At 37.4% G+C, this 15538-nt stretch overlaps 1 protein-coding gene across 5 annotated transcripts in view; it reads right to left on the minus strand.

The window, feature by feature from the left end:
• The window catches only part of HIPK1 (homeodomain interacting protein kinase 1), a 50795-nt gene that overhangs the window by 25280 nt on the left and 9977 nt on the right, over window positions 1–15538 (minus strand). For all 5 annotated transcript variants that reach the window (XR_007454640.1, XM_049616523.1, XM_049616525.1 and 2 more), the window contains exons 2-3: window positions 14388–15465; window positions 5340–5463 (exon numbers count right to left, since the gene is read on the minus strand). Coding sequence is in view for 4 of the 5 variants with exons in the window: in XM_049616523.1 (XP_049472480.1) it covers window positions 5340–5463; window positions 14388–15463 (1200 nt within the window). In the remaining variant the exon portion in view is untranslated. The remainder of the gene's footprint in view (window positions 1–5339; window positions 5464–14387; window positions 15466–15538) is intronic.

The following is a 15538-nucleotide window of genomic DNA, read 5'->3' on the forward strand; positions in this document are numbered from 1 at the left end:
ATAAATAAACATTAAAAAATTTTTTTTAATGTTAGTATTACAGAATTAAATTAAGTGAAAGTAGAATGGGAAGCTATCATCCAGACATTACTTTTCATATAGCTTATAATACAGCAAAAACAAGTCTTACATTTATACAAACAAAAAGTATTACTGTCATTTGTTATTTTATTTTATTTTTATTTATTTATTTTTAATTTTATTATTTTTTTTTAATTTACATCCAAATTAGTTAGCACATAGTGCAACAATGATTTCAGGGGTAGATTCCTTAGTGCCCCTTACCCATTTAGCCCATCCCCCCTCCCACACCCCCTCCAGTAACCCTCAGTTTGTTCTCCATATTTATGAGTCTCTTATGCTTTGTCCCCCTCCCTGTTTTTATATTGTTTTTGTTTCCCTTCCCTTATGTTCATCTGTTTTGACTCTTAAAGTCCTCACATGAGTGAAGTCATATGATTTTTGTCTTTCTCTGACTGGCTAATTTCACTTAGCACAATACCCTCCAGTTCCATCCACATAGTTGCAAATGGCAAGATTTCATTCTTTTTGATTGCCAAGTAATACTCCATTGTGTGTGTGTGTGTGTGTGTGTGTGTGTGTGTGTGTGTGTGTGTGTATATATATATATATATATATATATATATATATATACACCACATCTTCTTTATCCATCGATGGACATTTGGGCTCTTTTCATACTTTGGCTATTGTCAATAGTGCTGCTATAAACAATGGGGTGCATATGTCCCTTCAAAACAGCACACCTGTATCCCTTGGACAAATACCCAGTAGTGCAATTGCTAGGTTGTAGGATAGTTCTATTTTTAGTTTTTTGAGGAACCTCCATACTAGAGTGGCTGCACCAGCTTGCATTCCCATGTCATTTGTTATCTTAAACAATTAAAATGTTTCCAACAAATTTGAAGCTATTAACTAATATTTAAAGACTCACAAACATTTGCTATATAATCTCAGCTCTAGTATTTATGAAAAATCCACAGTGGATATCATACTTATAGTGAAAGACTACTTTCCCCCTAAAACTTAGAACAAGGCAAGGATGTCAGCTCTTATACTTCTGTTCAACACTGTATTAGTGGTTCATTGCAAAGGAATTAGGCAAGAAAAGAAAAAAGGAATCCAGATTGGAAAGGAAGATGTAAAACTATTTTTATTTGTAGTTGGCATGATCTATAGTTAGAAAATTGTAAGGAATCCATCAAAACTATTAGAACTAGAGTTCTATCAGAAAACTACTAGAGGGGTGCCTGGTTGACTCAGTCAGTAGAGCATACAGTTCTTGATCTTGGGGTCGTGAGTTCAAGCCACATGTTGGGTATAGAGATTACTTAATAAAAATAATAATAAATAACCTTTAAAAAGAAAAAAAGGAAGAAAATTACTGGTAATAGAGTTCAACAAGGTCGCAGAATACAAGATCAATTACAAAACTCATTGTATTTCTACACGTTAGAAACAATCTGAAAATAAAATTAAGAAAATAATTCCATTCACCACAGCCAACAAAACAACAGCAACAAAAAACAGAATACTTAGAAATAAAAGAAATGTAGGGGTGCCTGGGTGGCTTAGCTGGTTAAGTGTCCAACTCTTGATTTTGGCTCAGGAAATGATCTCACAGTTTGTGGGATCAAGCCCTGAGTCAGGCTCTGTGCGCTGACAACAAAGAGCCTGCCTGGGATTCTCTCTCTCCCTCTCTCTTTCTCTGTCCCTCCCCTGCTCACTCAGATGCGTGCGCACTTTCTCTCTCTCAAAATAAATCAACATAAAAAAAAGAAATGTAAAACCTATATTCTGAAAATTACAAAAAGCTGCCAAAGAAAACCTAAAAAAAATCTGGTCACATTTATGGATCAGAAGACAGTATTGTTAAGATGCTGATACTTTCCAGAAATTCAATGCACTCACTACTAAAACAAAAACAACAACAACAAAAAAAAAGAAAAAATAAAAAACAAGAAAAAACCCCAATGACTTTTTTTGCAGGAAAAAAAATTCTAAAATTCATATGGAATCACAAGGGACCCCAAATAGCCAAAACAATCTTAAAAAAGAACAAAGTTAGAGGCTTCACACTCCCTGGTTTCAAAACCGACTACAAAGCTATAGTAACCAAAACAACGTGGTACCAGCATAAAGACAGATATAAGATACAGATGGAACAGAATTGACAGTCCAGAAATAAATCATTGTATTTATGGTCAACTGAGTTTTGATAAGGATGCTAAGACCTAGCTAAGATCTTAGCTTTCTCTGCTAAGATCTAGCAGAGAAAGAATAGTCTTGTAGCAAATGGTGCTGGAAAAACTGAATATCCACGTGCAAAATACTGAAAGTAAACCCTTGCTTTATTCTATGTTGAAAAATCAACTTAAAATGGCTCAAACATCTAAATGCAAGAGACAAAACTATACCTCTCAGAAGAAAACACAGGAGAAATCTTCATGACTTTGGATTTAGTAATAATTTCTTAGATATGATACCACAAGTACAAGTAACAAAAGGAAGAACTGGTCTTCATCAAAATTAAAAACTTTTGTGCAAACAATGCTATCAACTTAGTGAAAAGGCAACTCCAAGGAATGAGAGAAAAGTTTTGCAAATTATATATCTAATTAGGGATCAATACCCAGAATATATAAAAACTCCTACAACTCAACAACAATAAACAGCCCAATTCAAAAATGGGCAAAGGACTTAAGTAAACTTCTCTAGAGGAGATAAACCAGGTATCCCCTGGGGCGCACTTGAGTGAGGGAAGGGCAAAGAGAGAAGAGAGAACCAATCCCCAGTGGGCTCTGTGCTGTCACTTCATATCCATAAGGATGGCTGCTACCTTTAAAAAAAAAAAAAGAAAAGAAAAGAAAAGAAAAAAGGAAAATAACCAGTGTTGGCAAGGATGTAGAGAAATTGAAACCCCTGTGTATTGCTGGTAGGAATGCAAAATGATATGACTGCTGTGGAAAACAGTTTGTTTAATCATAAAATTTCCAGATAACCCAGTAATTCACTTCTCGCTATATATACCCCCAAAAAACTGAAAATAGGAACTTAAACATCTGTATGCCAGTGTTCATAGCACCATTATTCACAATAGCCAAAAGATGGTAACTCAATATCCATCAAAACATAAATGGATAAACAAAATGTGATGAACATATATACAATGGAACATTATTCAGCCATAAAAAGTAACGACATTCTGATACACAGTACAGCACGGATGAAAACATGTTAATAAAGAAGCCCATCACCAAAAAAAACTACACATCGTGTGTAATAAATATGATAAATTACAATAGGCAAGTCTATAGAGACAGAAAGTAGATTAGTGGTGGCCAGGGGCAGGAGAGGGTACAGGTTAGGGGAGAATGGGCATTGACTGCTAATTAGGTGCAGGGTTTCATTACAGAGGGATGAATATGTTCTAAAACTGGTTATGGGGATGGTTCACAACCCTGTGAACATACTAAAAATCACTGAGTTGTACACTTTAAATGACTGACTTACATGATATACAAAGTATATCTCAATAAAGTTGTTTTAAAGAAACTTGGCTGGAAGAACAGAGATCCTGCCACAGAAATCTTTTTGTATAACCAGAGATGCATCAGGATAACCTATCCCCAATCCTGCTCTAAAACAGCAGTATCCCATTTATTCAACATGGGAAAAATGACTTCCTCCTACCACCCACAGTTTCACATCTATGCACACTGGGAAAAAATCCTCAAAACTACCAGTTCATCTCTTTATTTTAAAAAGCCTCAGGCATACCTTAGCTTTTAAATCTAATTTTAGTTGGTTCTACTTCCCAGGAAAATTTATAGTACCAATCTGTTTACTAAAGTTGAAGGCTGGCCTAGGGATGGCACTTTCATGACTGTGATTGCTCAGAGTAAGGTTTCTTAACTAGGGATCCATGAATCTCCTAAATTTGTACTCAAAATACCATATGCAAATTTTTCTGAGAAGACTCACATCCCTAACTTCATCGGATTCTCAAAAAGGAGAATCAATAGTTTAGTTCAACCACCTGTGTTTTTGCCTCACTTAATCTCCTTCACACTTTTTTATTATAAAATAAGAAAGCTGGCTTCTTTCTCACAAGGTACAAGAGAGATTAAATTTCAAAGTTCAATATAACTAGTTACATCTCACATGAGTAATTCATTTTTTATGTTTCAATCAAAGACCTGCCCAAAGAGTCATATTTTTGGAAGGTGAATCTAAAATGGATCAAGGAATCAAAATTCTACGTTGAATAGGGAAAAACACTGTTTTGTTCTTTTTTCCTTTTAATAATTCCAGATAACCATTTACTTCTTTAAAAACAATAAACAAGGGCACCTGGATGGCTCAGTCAGTTAAGCACCAGACTTCGGCTCAGGTCGTGATCTCGCGGTTCATGGGTTCAGGCCCTGCGTCAGGCTCTGTGCTGACAGCTCAGAGCCCGGAGTCTGCTTCAGATTCTGTGTCTCCCTCTCTCTCTGCCCCTCCCCTGCTCGCACTCGGTTTCTCTCTCCTTTTCTCAAAAATAAATAAACATTAAAAAAAATTTAAAAACAAAAAATTTAAAAAACCTCATGTACTTACTATGTGCCAGACACAGTACCAGAAGCTGAGGATATACTGGTGGGATGAAACAGTCTATCCCCTCAAAGAGCTTACAGCATAGTGGTTAGAACCATTTTTATTAAAAGAATAAGAAATAAGAATTTACAATTTATTTCCCTTCATTTCCCCTTAGGACCAGCTCCTTGGGAAATTGCAGCATATTTTCTAAAGCTCCTTTGTTTTGAGATATAGACCATTTATTACAATACTTTTCAACTCCTATGATTTCCCTCCTAAATCGTATTTTACAGAGACCCAGTATATATCACAGCTTCCGGGGCCCAATGTGTTTCAATTTGTAGAGAGTACTTCAGCATATGGCATGTATAAAAGGAAGTAACAGCTCTGAGTGAGCCAAAGGTCACTCTTAAAATTCCTATTCCTCATCCTTCTTTACTTTCATATCTTAAAACTCACAAGACACATTTATTAACCAAAGTCAGTCTCTCTAATAAATCATCACAGATCTGGAAAGGTACCAATCTAAAGTAATATGAAATAAGAACCTTTCTTAACTGTTGAATTGCGAATGTAACATCAGATTAAAAAACAGGTAGAGAAAATTGTATTCTTTAAAAAATCCTTTCTAATTAGACTATTCTTTCCATATCTAAAAACTTCACTAGTAAGTACTTCTCTTCCTCTAAAATCTATTTCATTAGTAAATACTTGCTTTCTATTCAAGTATACACTCTTACCTGATCATATTCTGAAGCACCAGGATAAAGAGGCCATCCCAGGAACAGCTCAGCTATCACACAGCCCAATGACCACATATCAATAGCTTCACAAAACGGTAATCCAAGAATAATTTCAGGGGCTCTAGCAAAAACAAAAATAGCAAATTAAAAAATAAACATTATCTGGGGAAATTATGTTGACTAAGTCCCGTTTTAGTATCAGCTAAAGGTACAATAATTTAAAGAAACTGAAAACTATCTTTGATATAAAATCCATCATTTGAAACCTCTGGGGCCAGCTGTGTTTTGGAATTCTTTTTTTTTTTTTTTTTTTTTTTTTAATTTCAGAAAGGTACTACCATGCATAAACTACATATTGCATAATATTCCCAATGGAGTTTAGGGAAGCACCCTCAAATCAAACACATTAATACTTCTGTACCAAAGTCAATGAATAGTCATACCATGTTGGTGAATAAAGACTTTAAGTAGCCTTATATTGTTTCTTTTTCTTAAATTTTTTTTAACGTTTTATTTATTTTTGAGACAGAGAGAGGCAGAGCATGAGCAGGGGAGGGGCAGAGAGAGCAAGACACAGAATCTGAAGCAGGCTCCAGGCTCTGAGCTGTCAGCACAGAGTCTGACGCGGGACTCAAACTCACAAACCGCGAGGATCATGACCTGAGCCAAAATCGGATGCTTAACCGACTGAGCCACCCAGGCGCCCCGGCCTTACATTGTTTCAAGTCAGACTTTGCCAATACACCAAACTTAGAAAAAGTTTTTTAATTTTGAGAGCTTTCTGGATTTTGAAATCACAGATTTCAGATAAGGGATCCCAGATAAAGGATCCCAGATTTATTCTTTTTACTCTTAGCACCTTTTTAATTACGGAAAAATCAATTAAGTGACCTGATCAATAAATACCCCTTGGTAACAGAAATGCCTTCTACAGAAATATAGTGGTTGGCAGCACTATAGAATATTCATTTCCATGAATGCTCCAAGTGAAAAACCTAACGCTAGGGAATCTTAAAGAGAAAATGAAGATAATACCATAAGCCTAGAGCTTTATATGTATGAATACATTCAAGGTAAAATTATTATCCCCATTTATAGAGGAAACTGAGGCAAAAAAATTTGCCCAAAATCACAGTTAGTAAGTGGCAGAGCTAGAATTTGAACCGTGGCTATCTGGCCCCAGAACTGAGTATATTGTACTGTCTCTAAAAAAGTAAGAGTTAAGCACATACCCACCTATATAAATCAATTTGGCTTGATGGTGTACATGGCATTTTCCAACCACGACTAAAATTATGAGATAAATGGGTTTTTAAGGGGAGGGTGATAATATGTATCACTAATATCAATAATAATTATAGATGACACTTATATAGTGCTTACTCTGTGCCATGAAATGTTCTAATAAGCTCTTCATAAATGTGGTCACTTATTCCTTTACAACAATCCTATGGAAGTAGGTATTACTAATGTTAAGTCATCAATTCTAAGATGAATGCTTGTTTCACTTTTTTTAAAAATTTATTTGAGAGAGAGACAATGAGCACACAAGCAACCATGAGTGGGGGAGGGGCAGAAAGAGAAGAGAGAGAGAATCCCAAGCAGCATCCGCATTGTCCGCGTGGAGCCCGGGAGCCCGGGAGCCCGATGCAGGGCTTGAACTCACAAACCATAAGATCATTATGACCTGAGCCGAAATCAAGAGTCAGACGCTTCACCAACTGAGCCACCCAGGCATCCCTGTTTTTTTCATATTTTAACATTCCTGAAATCAAGAAGATTCTTGCAAATGATGATGTATTTTAGTTCACTGGCAGTGCTTTTACTTTCTTATTGGGACCTAAATAATGTTTCTTTTTCCAATCAATGGTGTATCAGATTCTATGTAATAAAGTATCATTTCCATTTTACAGATGAAGAAACTAGGCATTGAGAAGATAAGTAACTCACCGAAGGCCACATAATTACAAAATGATGGAGGCCAGGCAGTCTGGATGTAAGGTTTGAGCTCTTAAACATTTTATCATCATCTCCAAATAATTTCCTTTCCTTCTTACAAGTCACAGAATTGGAATGTGTAAGGGAATACCAGCTCCAGACCCCTCAGCAGATCTCTCCATCTAACAGGCTATGAACCCTCATGGGATGTATAGGTTTCCCCAACTTCACTTTTAAGTAATATGTGCTTATTGTTGCTCTGGAGCAGGGAGGATTGAGCAGGCAGAGTATAAAGATATTTCCTAAAATAAGAATATCCTCCCCAAGTACTTTTCTAAGTAAGTAGCCCTTAGAAAATAAGGTAAAGTAGAAGACTCCATAGGGTCTAGAGGCTTTCCTGACCCTTGTACAGAAACAGCAGAAGGATGATCCGAGCCTGCTGAGACTTCCACTATTTGACAGCTATGGATAGAACGACTACTATCACCTGTTTTTATGCTATTTGAGGTGAACTGTGGTTCTGCGAACCAAAGAAACAACCTTCAAAGGGGATACTCTTTGCAGGTGGCTAGAGCCACATATTACTGAGAGAGTTTCAGAGTTTAATTAAACCCCAACCAGTATAGCATGTTTTTAAGATGGCACAAATTTAATAGCATTAATAAACTAGAGAGTAAGACTATCCAGAAACATAAAAGCTTTTCTAAAATTGAAAAGGGACAAAATTTTTACTTTCAGTGAGCAGAATCGTTAATTTCCAAGTTCATGACAGTGCCAAAAATAGCTGGCAGGGAAAGTGCAAATGGCTTTGTGCCAAAATAAAAACTGGGCTTAGAACATTCCTAAGCATCAACTGAAGAGCAGCAGATTGATTCTGCCATTCTCACTATACCAGGAAGACATTTTAAAATCCAAAGGTAGGTCACAGGGAGGGGCAGGCTACCCAATAACTTACTTCATTAAAAAAGTAGCAATAATATGTGGTAATCATTAGGCTTCCAAAGCTTAAAGTTTCAGAGAAATTAAGAAAAATACTAATTCCAGCCCCCAAGCCCCATTAGACAAAAAAAAAAAACAAAAACAAACAAACAAAAAAAAAACCCTAAAGACTGGCTGGAATCAGTTTTTCCATTTGGTCTCACTCTGCTTCTGGAGTAACAAAAGCAGCTAAGGATTTTTACCAAAAACTCACTAAAAGAGTAATTCTATCCCATCTACCACACAAAAAGATGAGTACCAAAAGAAAAAAAAAGCAAAAAAATAAAATAAGGCTGCTCAGTCTACTGAGAGCTTTTCACTACCATTAGAAACTAGAAATGCTGGCTGACCTAAACTCTAAGAAGCAAAAAGATTGAAATTATTTTCTTTTACTGCGCAGAACAGCATCATTTAAAGCAAGTACTTCTCTAAAGACTGAATGTTTTAAATTCTGAATTCAGATTATAATTCTTGGTACTATCTTCATTACTGTATCATCTTTCCCCTTGGCCTCCATTATTTTTCAATCCCTCAATAAGAACTCCAGGCAGTAAAATTCTGGTTCTACTTTACCTGTATAATGATACTGAGATAATTATTTCTCTAGGTCCCTTTCTAGCTCTGACATTCTAACAACTGATCAGTAAAAAACATTACCTATAGAGGGGCGCCTGGGTGGCTCAGTCGGTTAAGCGTCGAACTCTTGGTTTCGTCTCAGGTCATGATCTCACCGTTTCACGAGTTCGAGCCCGAGTCAGGCTCTGCAGTGACAGTGCTGTGAAGCCTGCTTGGGATTCTTTCTCTCTCTCTCCCTCTCTCTCTACCCCTCCCCCTTTCACGCTGTCTCTCTCACTCTCAAATTAAATAAATAAACTTTAAAAAAATTTTTTTAGGGGTGCCTGGCTCAGTCGGTTAAACGTCCGACTTCGGCTCAGGTCATGATCTCTCTGTTCGTGAGTCCAAACCCTGTGTTGGGCTCTATGCTGACAGCTCAGAGCCTGGAGCCTGCTTTGGATTCTGTGTCTCCCTCTCTGTCTTTCCCCCACTGTACTATCTCTCTGTCTCTCAAAATTGAATAAATGTTAAAAAATTTTTTTTTTAATTTTTAAGATTATCTATAGAAGCACAGGGAAGAGAGGGAAAAATCCAAACTGACAATATTCACTTTTGTAGGAAAATGGCATTAATTGTACTTTAGACATGGTGAGTGTCTTTTCTTTGAAAATACATCCCATCCTTAAAAAACAAATACTAAACAGGCTCTGATTACTGTAACCAGGTTGTAGAAATAGCAATCCCTGTCTTTTGATTTCTCAACTTCAAACTTCTTTAAACTAAAAAATTCCTCCAAAGTTATAAAGCGTTATTTTATTAGAACCCAGAGCAAGCTGTGGGTAGGATCACTTAACAGCAGAAACTATTCTCTGCTCATTTTCATGAACACTCTTTGTTTCTTCCTGCCCATCTCAGAGGCATCAAACTTACTTACCAGATCAGATATGTTACATAAAGTCTTAACTTCCTGCATCTGTGGCTTAGGTGAAACTGTAGTATGTTTATTTGTCTAGGATAAACTGAAAATATGCTTTCCTTCTCTAGACTTTGTCCTTCCATATATAACAAATACAGCGATCTCAACTTTCAATAAAGGACAGTTTTCCATTTTTCAGAATGGAAAAGCACTGAGCTTGTAGGCATGGCAAACCTTTGTGCCTGAAACTCAAGCCCCAAAGACAGCAACTTTTCTTGAAATTAGTCTACATTTACGTTTAAAGTGCCCAGGAAATAAAGCATATTATTTCCACTGCCTAAGGCATTTAGCCATGCCCACTGCTAACAGAGACAGGATGGTGGCAAAAGTTTGTCAACTGATAATATTTTGGCATGTTATCAGCAAGATGAAACAATGTAAACTAAAAAGGAGGGGAAGGGGAAGGCTGGCTTTGGAGCCAGGATGCTTCAACGGCCAAAGGGATTTTACAGAGGTTTTCTGAAAGATAACAGGGTGAGGACGTAATAGCCTCTAAAAGCAACACGAAGAATACCACTGTGGATAAAACTAATGATAAAGAAGGAATGCCTGAGCTGCTATTCCATTGGCTTTGGGTTCATTATCAAGTATTGCTGCGATAAAACAGAAGAGTCCCACTGCTAAATCCTAAATGCAGTCAAGCCCTGGATATTGGACTTCAGTATGCACACTAATTACTCAGTAATACACAGAAAGAACTCCTGTTTTTAAGGGGTAAACTTAGCTCCATTTAAAATTACTCCTATACTCAGCAATTCAATGCAATGGATTTGCAGGATGATTTGAAGAGTAATCACCAGTGGACTTAAAAATTTGAAAATCCTATTTGTTTCCAAAAACAAAACAACCAAATTACTCAAATCGCAGCTTGAATTTAAAAGGACAGGGAGGGGCGCCTGGGTGGTGCAGTCGGTTAAGCGTCCGACTTCGGCCAGGTCACGATCTCGCGGTCCGTGAGTTCGAGCCCCGCGTCAGGCTCTGGGCTGATGGCTCGGAGCCTGGAGCCTGTTTCCGATGATTCTGTGTCTCCCTCTCTCTCTGCCCCTCCCCCGTTCATGCTCTGTCTCTCTCTGTCCCAAAAATAAATAAAAAAAAAAAGGGGCGCCTGGGTGGCTCAGTCGGTTAAGCGTCTGACTTCAGCTCAGGTCACGATCTCACAGTCCGTGGGTTTGAGCCCCGCGTCAGGCTCTGTGCTGACTGCTAGCCTGGAGCCTGTTTCAGATTCTGTGTCTCCCTCTCTCTCTGACCCTCCCCCGTTCATGCTCTGTCTCTGTCTCAAAAATAAATAAATGTTAAAAAAAATATATATATATATATATATTAAAAAAAAAAAAAAAAAAAAAAAAAAAGGACAGGGAAAGGGCAAAGACAGCAACCTAACACTGAAAATTATTCAAACGAATTACTTATTGGAGAAAGCTAAGCAGCCAGAACTATGTACCCCTCAAATCTTTGCCCCTCAAGAGAAAATGCCATCAAAATTATTTCACAAAATAATTCTTATTTCTATCACTCTTCTTCTATCTTAAAATTGCTTTCGTTACAAGCCAAGGCAAGTAGTTAAAGAACACCTGCAGGCCTGATTAGAGAAGAGATCAAGAAGCAAGAGCCCACCAGCCCCCACCCCACAGCGGTGCCCTCCCTCCTAATTCCCCAAGGCTCCCAACAAGATGCAGAACTGAACTTGTAAGTGGACCTGTAGAGTGTTTCTGCAAATACACACGAGTGGGTAGTGGTGGGATTACTCAAAGGAGCAAACTAAAAGAAAAAGTAATCAGAACCTAAATCTTCCAAGTAGTGAATCAGTAAATGGAGGAGAGATTCTCAAAATTAGCCCAACTGCCTAGAGCAAGATGAAACCAGAAACCAATGCTCTAGGAATTTCTTTACTCCATCTCTCTCAAGTAAGAAATATCATAGTTTTACAAAGTTATAAAAGGAAAAGATAAAAATAGAGAAGAGTGGATTCGAAGACGTAATGTGAAAATGTCATTACTACCCAAAGTGATTTACAGATTCGGTGCAACCCTTCAAAAACCAATGAGGTTTTTTGTAGAAATAGAAAAATTCATCCTAAAATTTATATGGAAATCTCAAGGGACTCCAAATAGCCAAAACAATATTAAAAGAGAATAAAGCTGGAGATCTTACACTCCTGATTTTAAAAGTTACTACAAAGCTACAAGTAATCAAAATGATGTGCTACTGGCATAAAGACAGACATACAGACCAATGGACAAAAGAGCCCAGAAATAAACCCTTGTGTTTGTGGTCAATGAATTTTGACAAGTGTCAAGATCTTTCACTGAAGAAAGAATAGTCTTTTGAGCAAATGGTGCTAGGAAAACTGAATATCCACATGCAAAAGAATGAAACTGGACCCTTACCCTACACCGTATACAAAAATTAACTTAAAATAGATCAAAGAACAAAATATAAGAGCTATCTATGTCTATATTATATTCTTATAAGAGCTAAAAACTATAGAATGCTCAGAAGAAAGCAAAAGGGAAAAAAATTTAGGACACTGGTTTGACAATGATTTCTTAGCTATAATACCAAAAGCATGAGAAACAAACAAAAAAAATACACAAACTGGACTTCATCAAAGTTTAAAACTTTTGTGCAAACACCATCAACAAAGTGAAAAGGCAACCCCACAGAATGAGAGAATATATATACACATCATCTATCTGCAGAGGGATTAATACCCAGAATATATAAAGAACTCTTACAACTCAACAAAAAAACAACCCAATTCAAAAATGGACAAAGGACTTGAACAGACATCTCTCCAGAGAAGATAGACAGAAGTCCAATAAGTAAATGAAAAGATGCTCAAGATCACTAATCTTTAGGGAAATGCAAATCAAATACCATTTCACACACATAAGGATGGCTATTATCCCTCCCATCCCCAGAAAACAAAAACAAGTGTTGATGAGGAGGTGGAGAAATTGGAATCCTCATGCATTGCTACTGGGAATGTAAAATAGTGTAGCTGTAGAACAGTTTGGTGATTCCTCAAAAAATTAAACAGAATGATCACATGATCCAGCAGTTCTACTTCTAGCTATATACCCAAAAGAATTGAAAACAGAGTCTTAAACACTTGAGAGCTAATGTTCACTGCAGCATTATTCACAATAGCCAAAAATGTGGAAACCCAAGGGAATGGATAAACAAAATGTAGTACATTCATGCACTGGAATATTATTCAGTCATGAAAAGGAATGGAATTCTGATACATGCTACAGTCTGGATTAACTTTGAAAGCATTATGCTAAGTGAAATAAGCCAGAAACAAAGGGACAAATATTGCATGATTCCACTTACATGCAGTACCTAGAAGAGGCAAATTCACAGAGACAGAAAGTCAGATAGAGCTTACCAGAGGGAAGGGGGAAGGTGGAGTTATTGCTTAATGGTTACAGAATTTCTGTTTTGGGTGATGAAAAAAATTTAGAAATGGTGATGGTTACACAACATTGTGAATGTACTTAATGACACTGAACGGTACACTTAAAAATGGTTAAAATGGCAGACTTATGTTAGGCAGATTTTACACCATTAGAAAAAAAAATATGCAGATGGCATATTTTCTGAGCTCCTAAATGGTTAAAACACCCTCCTATTACTTTCATGCATAATATAAACTTCTAAGTTCAGACTTTCTATTTACTCAAAATTTCATATAGGCATTTGACATGTTGGACTATCTCCTGATAAACACGTTTTGTGGATTACCTATTTTTTGTTTATTGTTTCACTTCTTGACTGGGTGAGTAGAAAATTTGTATTTAATGAATGATCACTAAAATTATCAGATTACTTAAAATTAATAACTAGTCAAATAAATGAGGTACTGAGAAATAAAAGCTCACTTCAAAAGACTTCCCCCTTTCCTTTCAGTAATTCTCCTTGGTTAACAGCACAAACAACATTGTATATACCACCCTTTAAGTACTGTCCCAATAATTACTATATATTAAAAAGGTAGCTTTGTTAGAAGTACCAATCTGGAAATATAAATCACTGAAGTATAAGGCACTTGGGTCAAGGACATTCTAGGATAACCAAATAAGCTCATAACCAAAAAAGTTCAAACTATTACAGAGAATGTTAAAACAGGAAGAGCCCTTGGTAATCAACAAACTCAATTCTCTAAATTACACAAGATAGGAAATGTATAAGAATGAAAAAACCTGGAATTATTCCCAAGGCATCCTACCTGCCAAGATAGGAATGTGGAAAAAGTAGCAGCATATGCCCAAATTCATTACAAATAAGTGAACATCTTTATATTTTTAAAGACTCTTTAGAATGGGAAAATTGGGTATAATGGCACTTACTAAAAAAGAACCAGATGCTAGTATTCATTCAACTAGAAACAACCTTCAGAATCAAACTGAATTTTTCCAGTGTTAAATAAAATAATGTTACATATAGGAATGCCACACAGGGGTATGAAGTAAAACACAGTATTCTATCTTGGACTCTGTAAATAAATTCATTGTTATATGTAGCCCTATGTAACACCTTTAAGTATAAAGACAGATCTCTAGTCTAAGATACGCTTTTTAGCATTTGCCACTTGCCTGTAGTAACGTGACTGTAAGTAGGTTGAGCACACAGCTTTGGAAACGTGACTAGCAGAACCAAAGTCAATGACCTTCACTCGGTAGGGTTGGCGCACTGGATCGACCAGCATTATGTTTTCAGGCTTAAGGTCAGCGTGAATCAGACCAAGGCTCTTGAGCTTCATCAGGGCTGTGGCCACCTGCTGCAAGATTGGTCTGATGTACTTGAGTGGCAGTGGGCTAAACTTGTTCTGCTTTAGAAAATCATACAAGTTCTGCTCCAGCATCTCAAACACAAGGCAGGTGTGATTCTTATGCTGAAAGCACTCGTAAGAACGAACAAAATTATACTCATCGGCATTTTCACTGCTTAGGCGGGAAAGGATGCTCACTTCAATCTGTCCTTGTCTGGCATAGGAGGGGTGGTTCTTCAAGATTTTAATAGCCACAATTTCCTTAGTGCTCCGCTTCCAGCACTTAGCCACCTGTCCAAATGTTCCCCGGCCTAGGAACTCCAACACTTCATAGCTATTGGTCATAGAGCAAAGGATCTCATGCTGGACCAGCTGGTAATCCCCTTCTCCGCTGGAACTGCTACTCTTTGTGGTCACAGTGGTGGTTGTGGCAGCAGCACCCACCACAGTCCTGTTTTGCAGCATGAGAGGGGGATGTTCTTCTATGATTTGCACGCTACCGTTGCTGTCAACTTCCTCACTTTTTCTTTTCAATCCACATTTTTGATATGGCTCAAGCAAAGAAACGTTGTTTCTGTGAGTCAGGGTCTGGCTGCTTTGGAAGGTTGCCGTAGCAGCACCGGCCGAGCTATCAGCAGCGGTTACGACGATACGCTCTGCTGCAGGAGCCGGGAGGAGAAGGCCCTGGTCGTAAGCAGGGATGTTGAAATTTGCTACCTGGTGAGAGGAGCTGGCTTGCCCTTGTGTGGCTGGGAGGGTTTTGCTGTGGGTATAATATTTGTCGTTGCTGCTCTGTCCAGAAACATCCCAGCCAGAGGGCTCTATTTTCAGTTTCTTCGCACTGCAGAAGGCACTCGACGACACTGATGGGGGGGAAAACACCTGCAGCTGTGATGCCATACCTACATCGAGAGACAGGAAGAATTAGATCCTCAATTTTATACAACTCCTCAATTAATAGATAAGAAAACTTTT

Source organism: Panthera uncia, assembly GCF_023721935.1.
Source record: "Panthera uncia isolate 11264 chromosome C1 unlocalized genomic scaffold, Puncia_PCG_1.0 HiC_scaffold_4, whole genome shotgun sequence".
Lineage (NCBI taxonomy): Eukaryota > Metazoa > Chordata > Mammalia > Carnivora > Felidae > Panthera > Panthera uncia.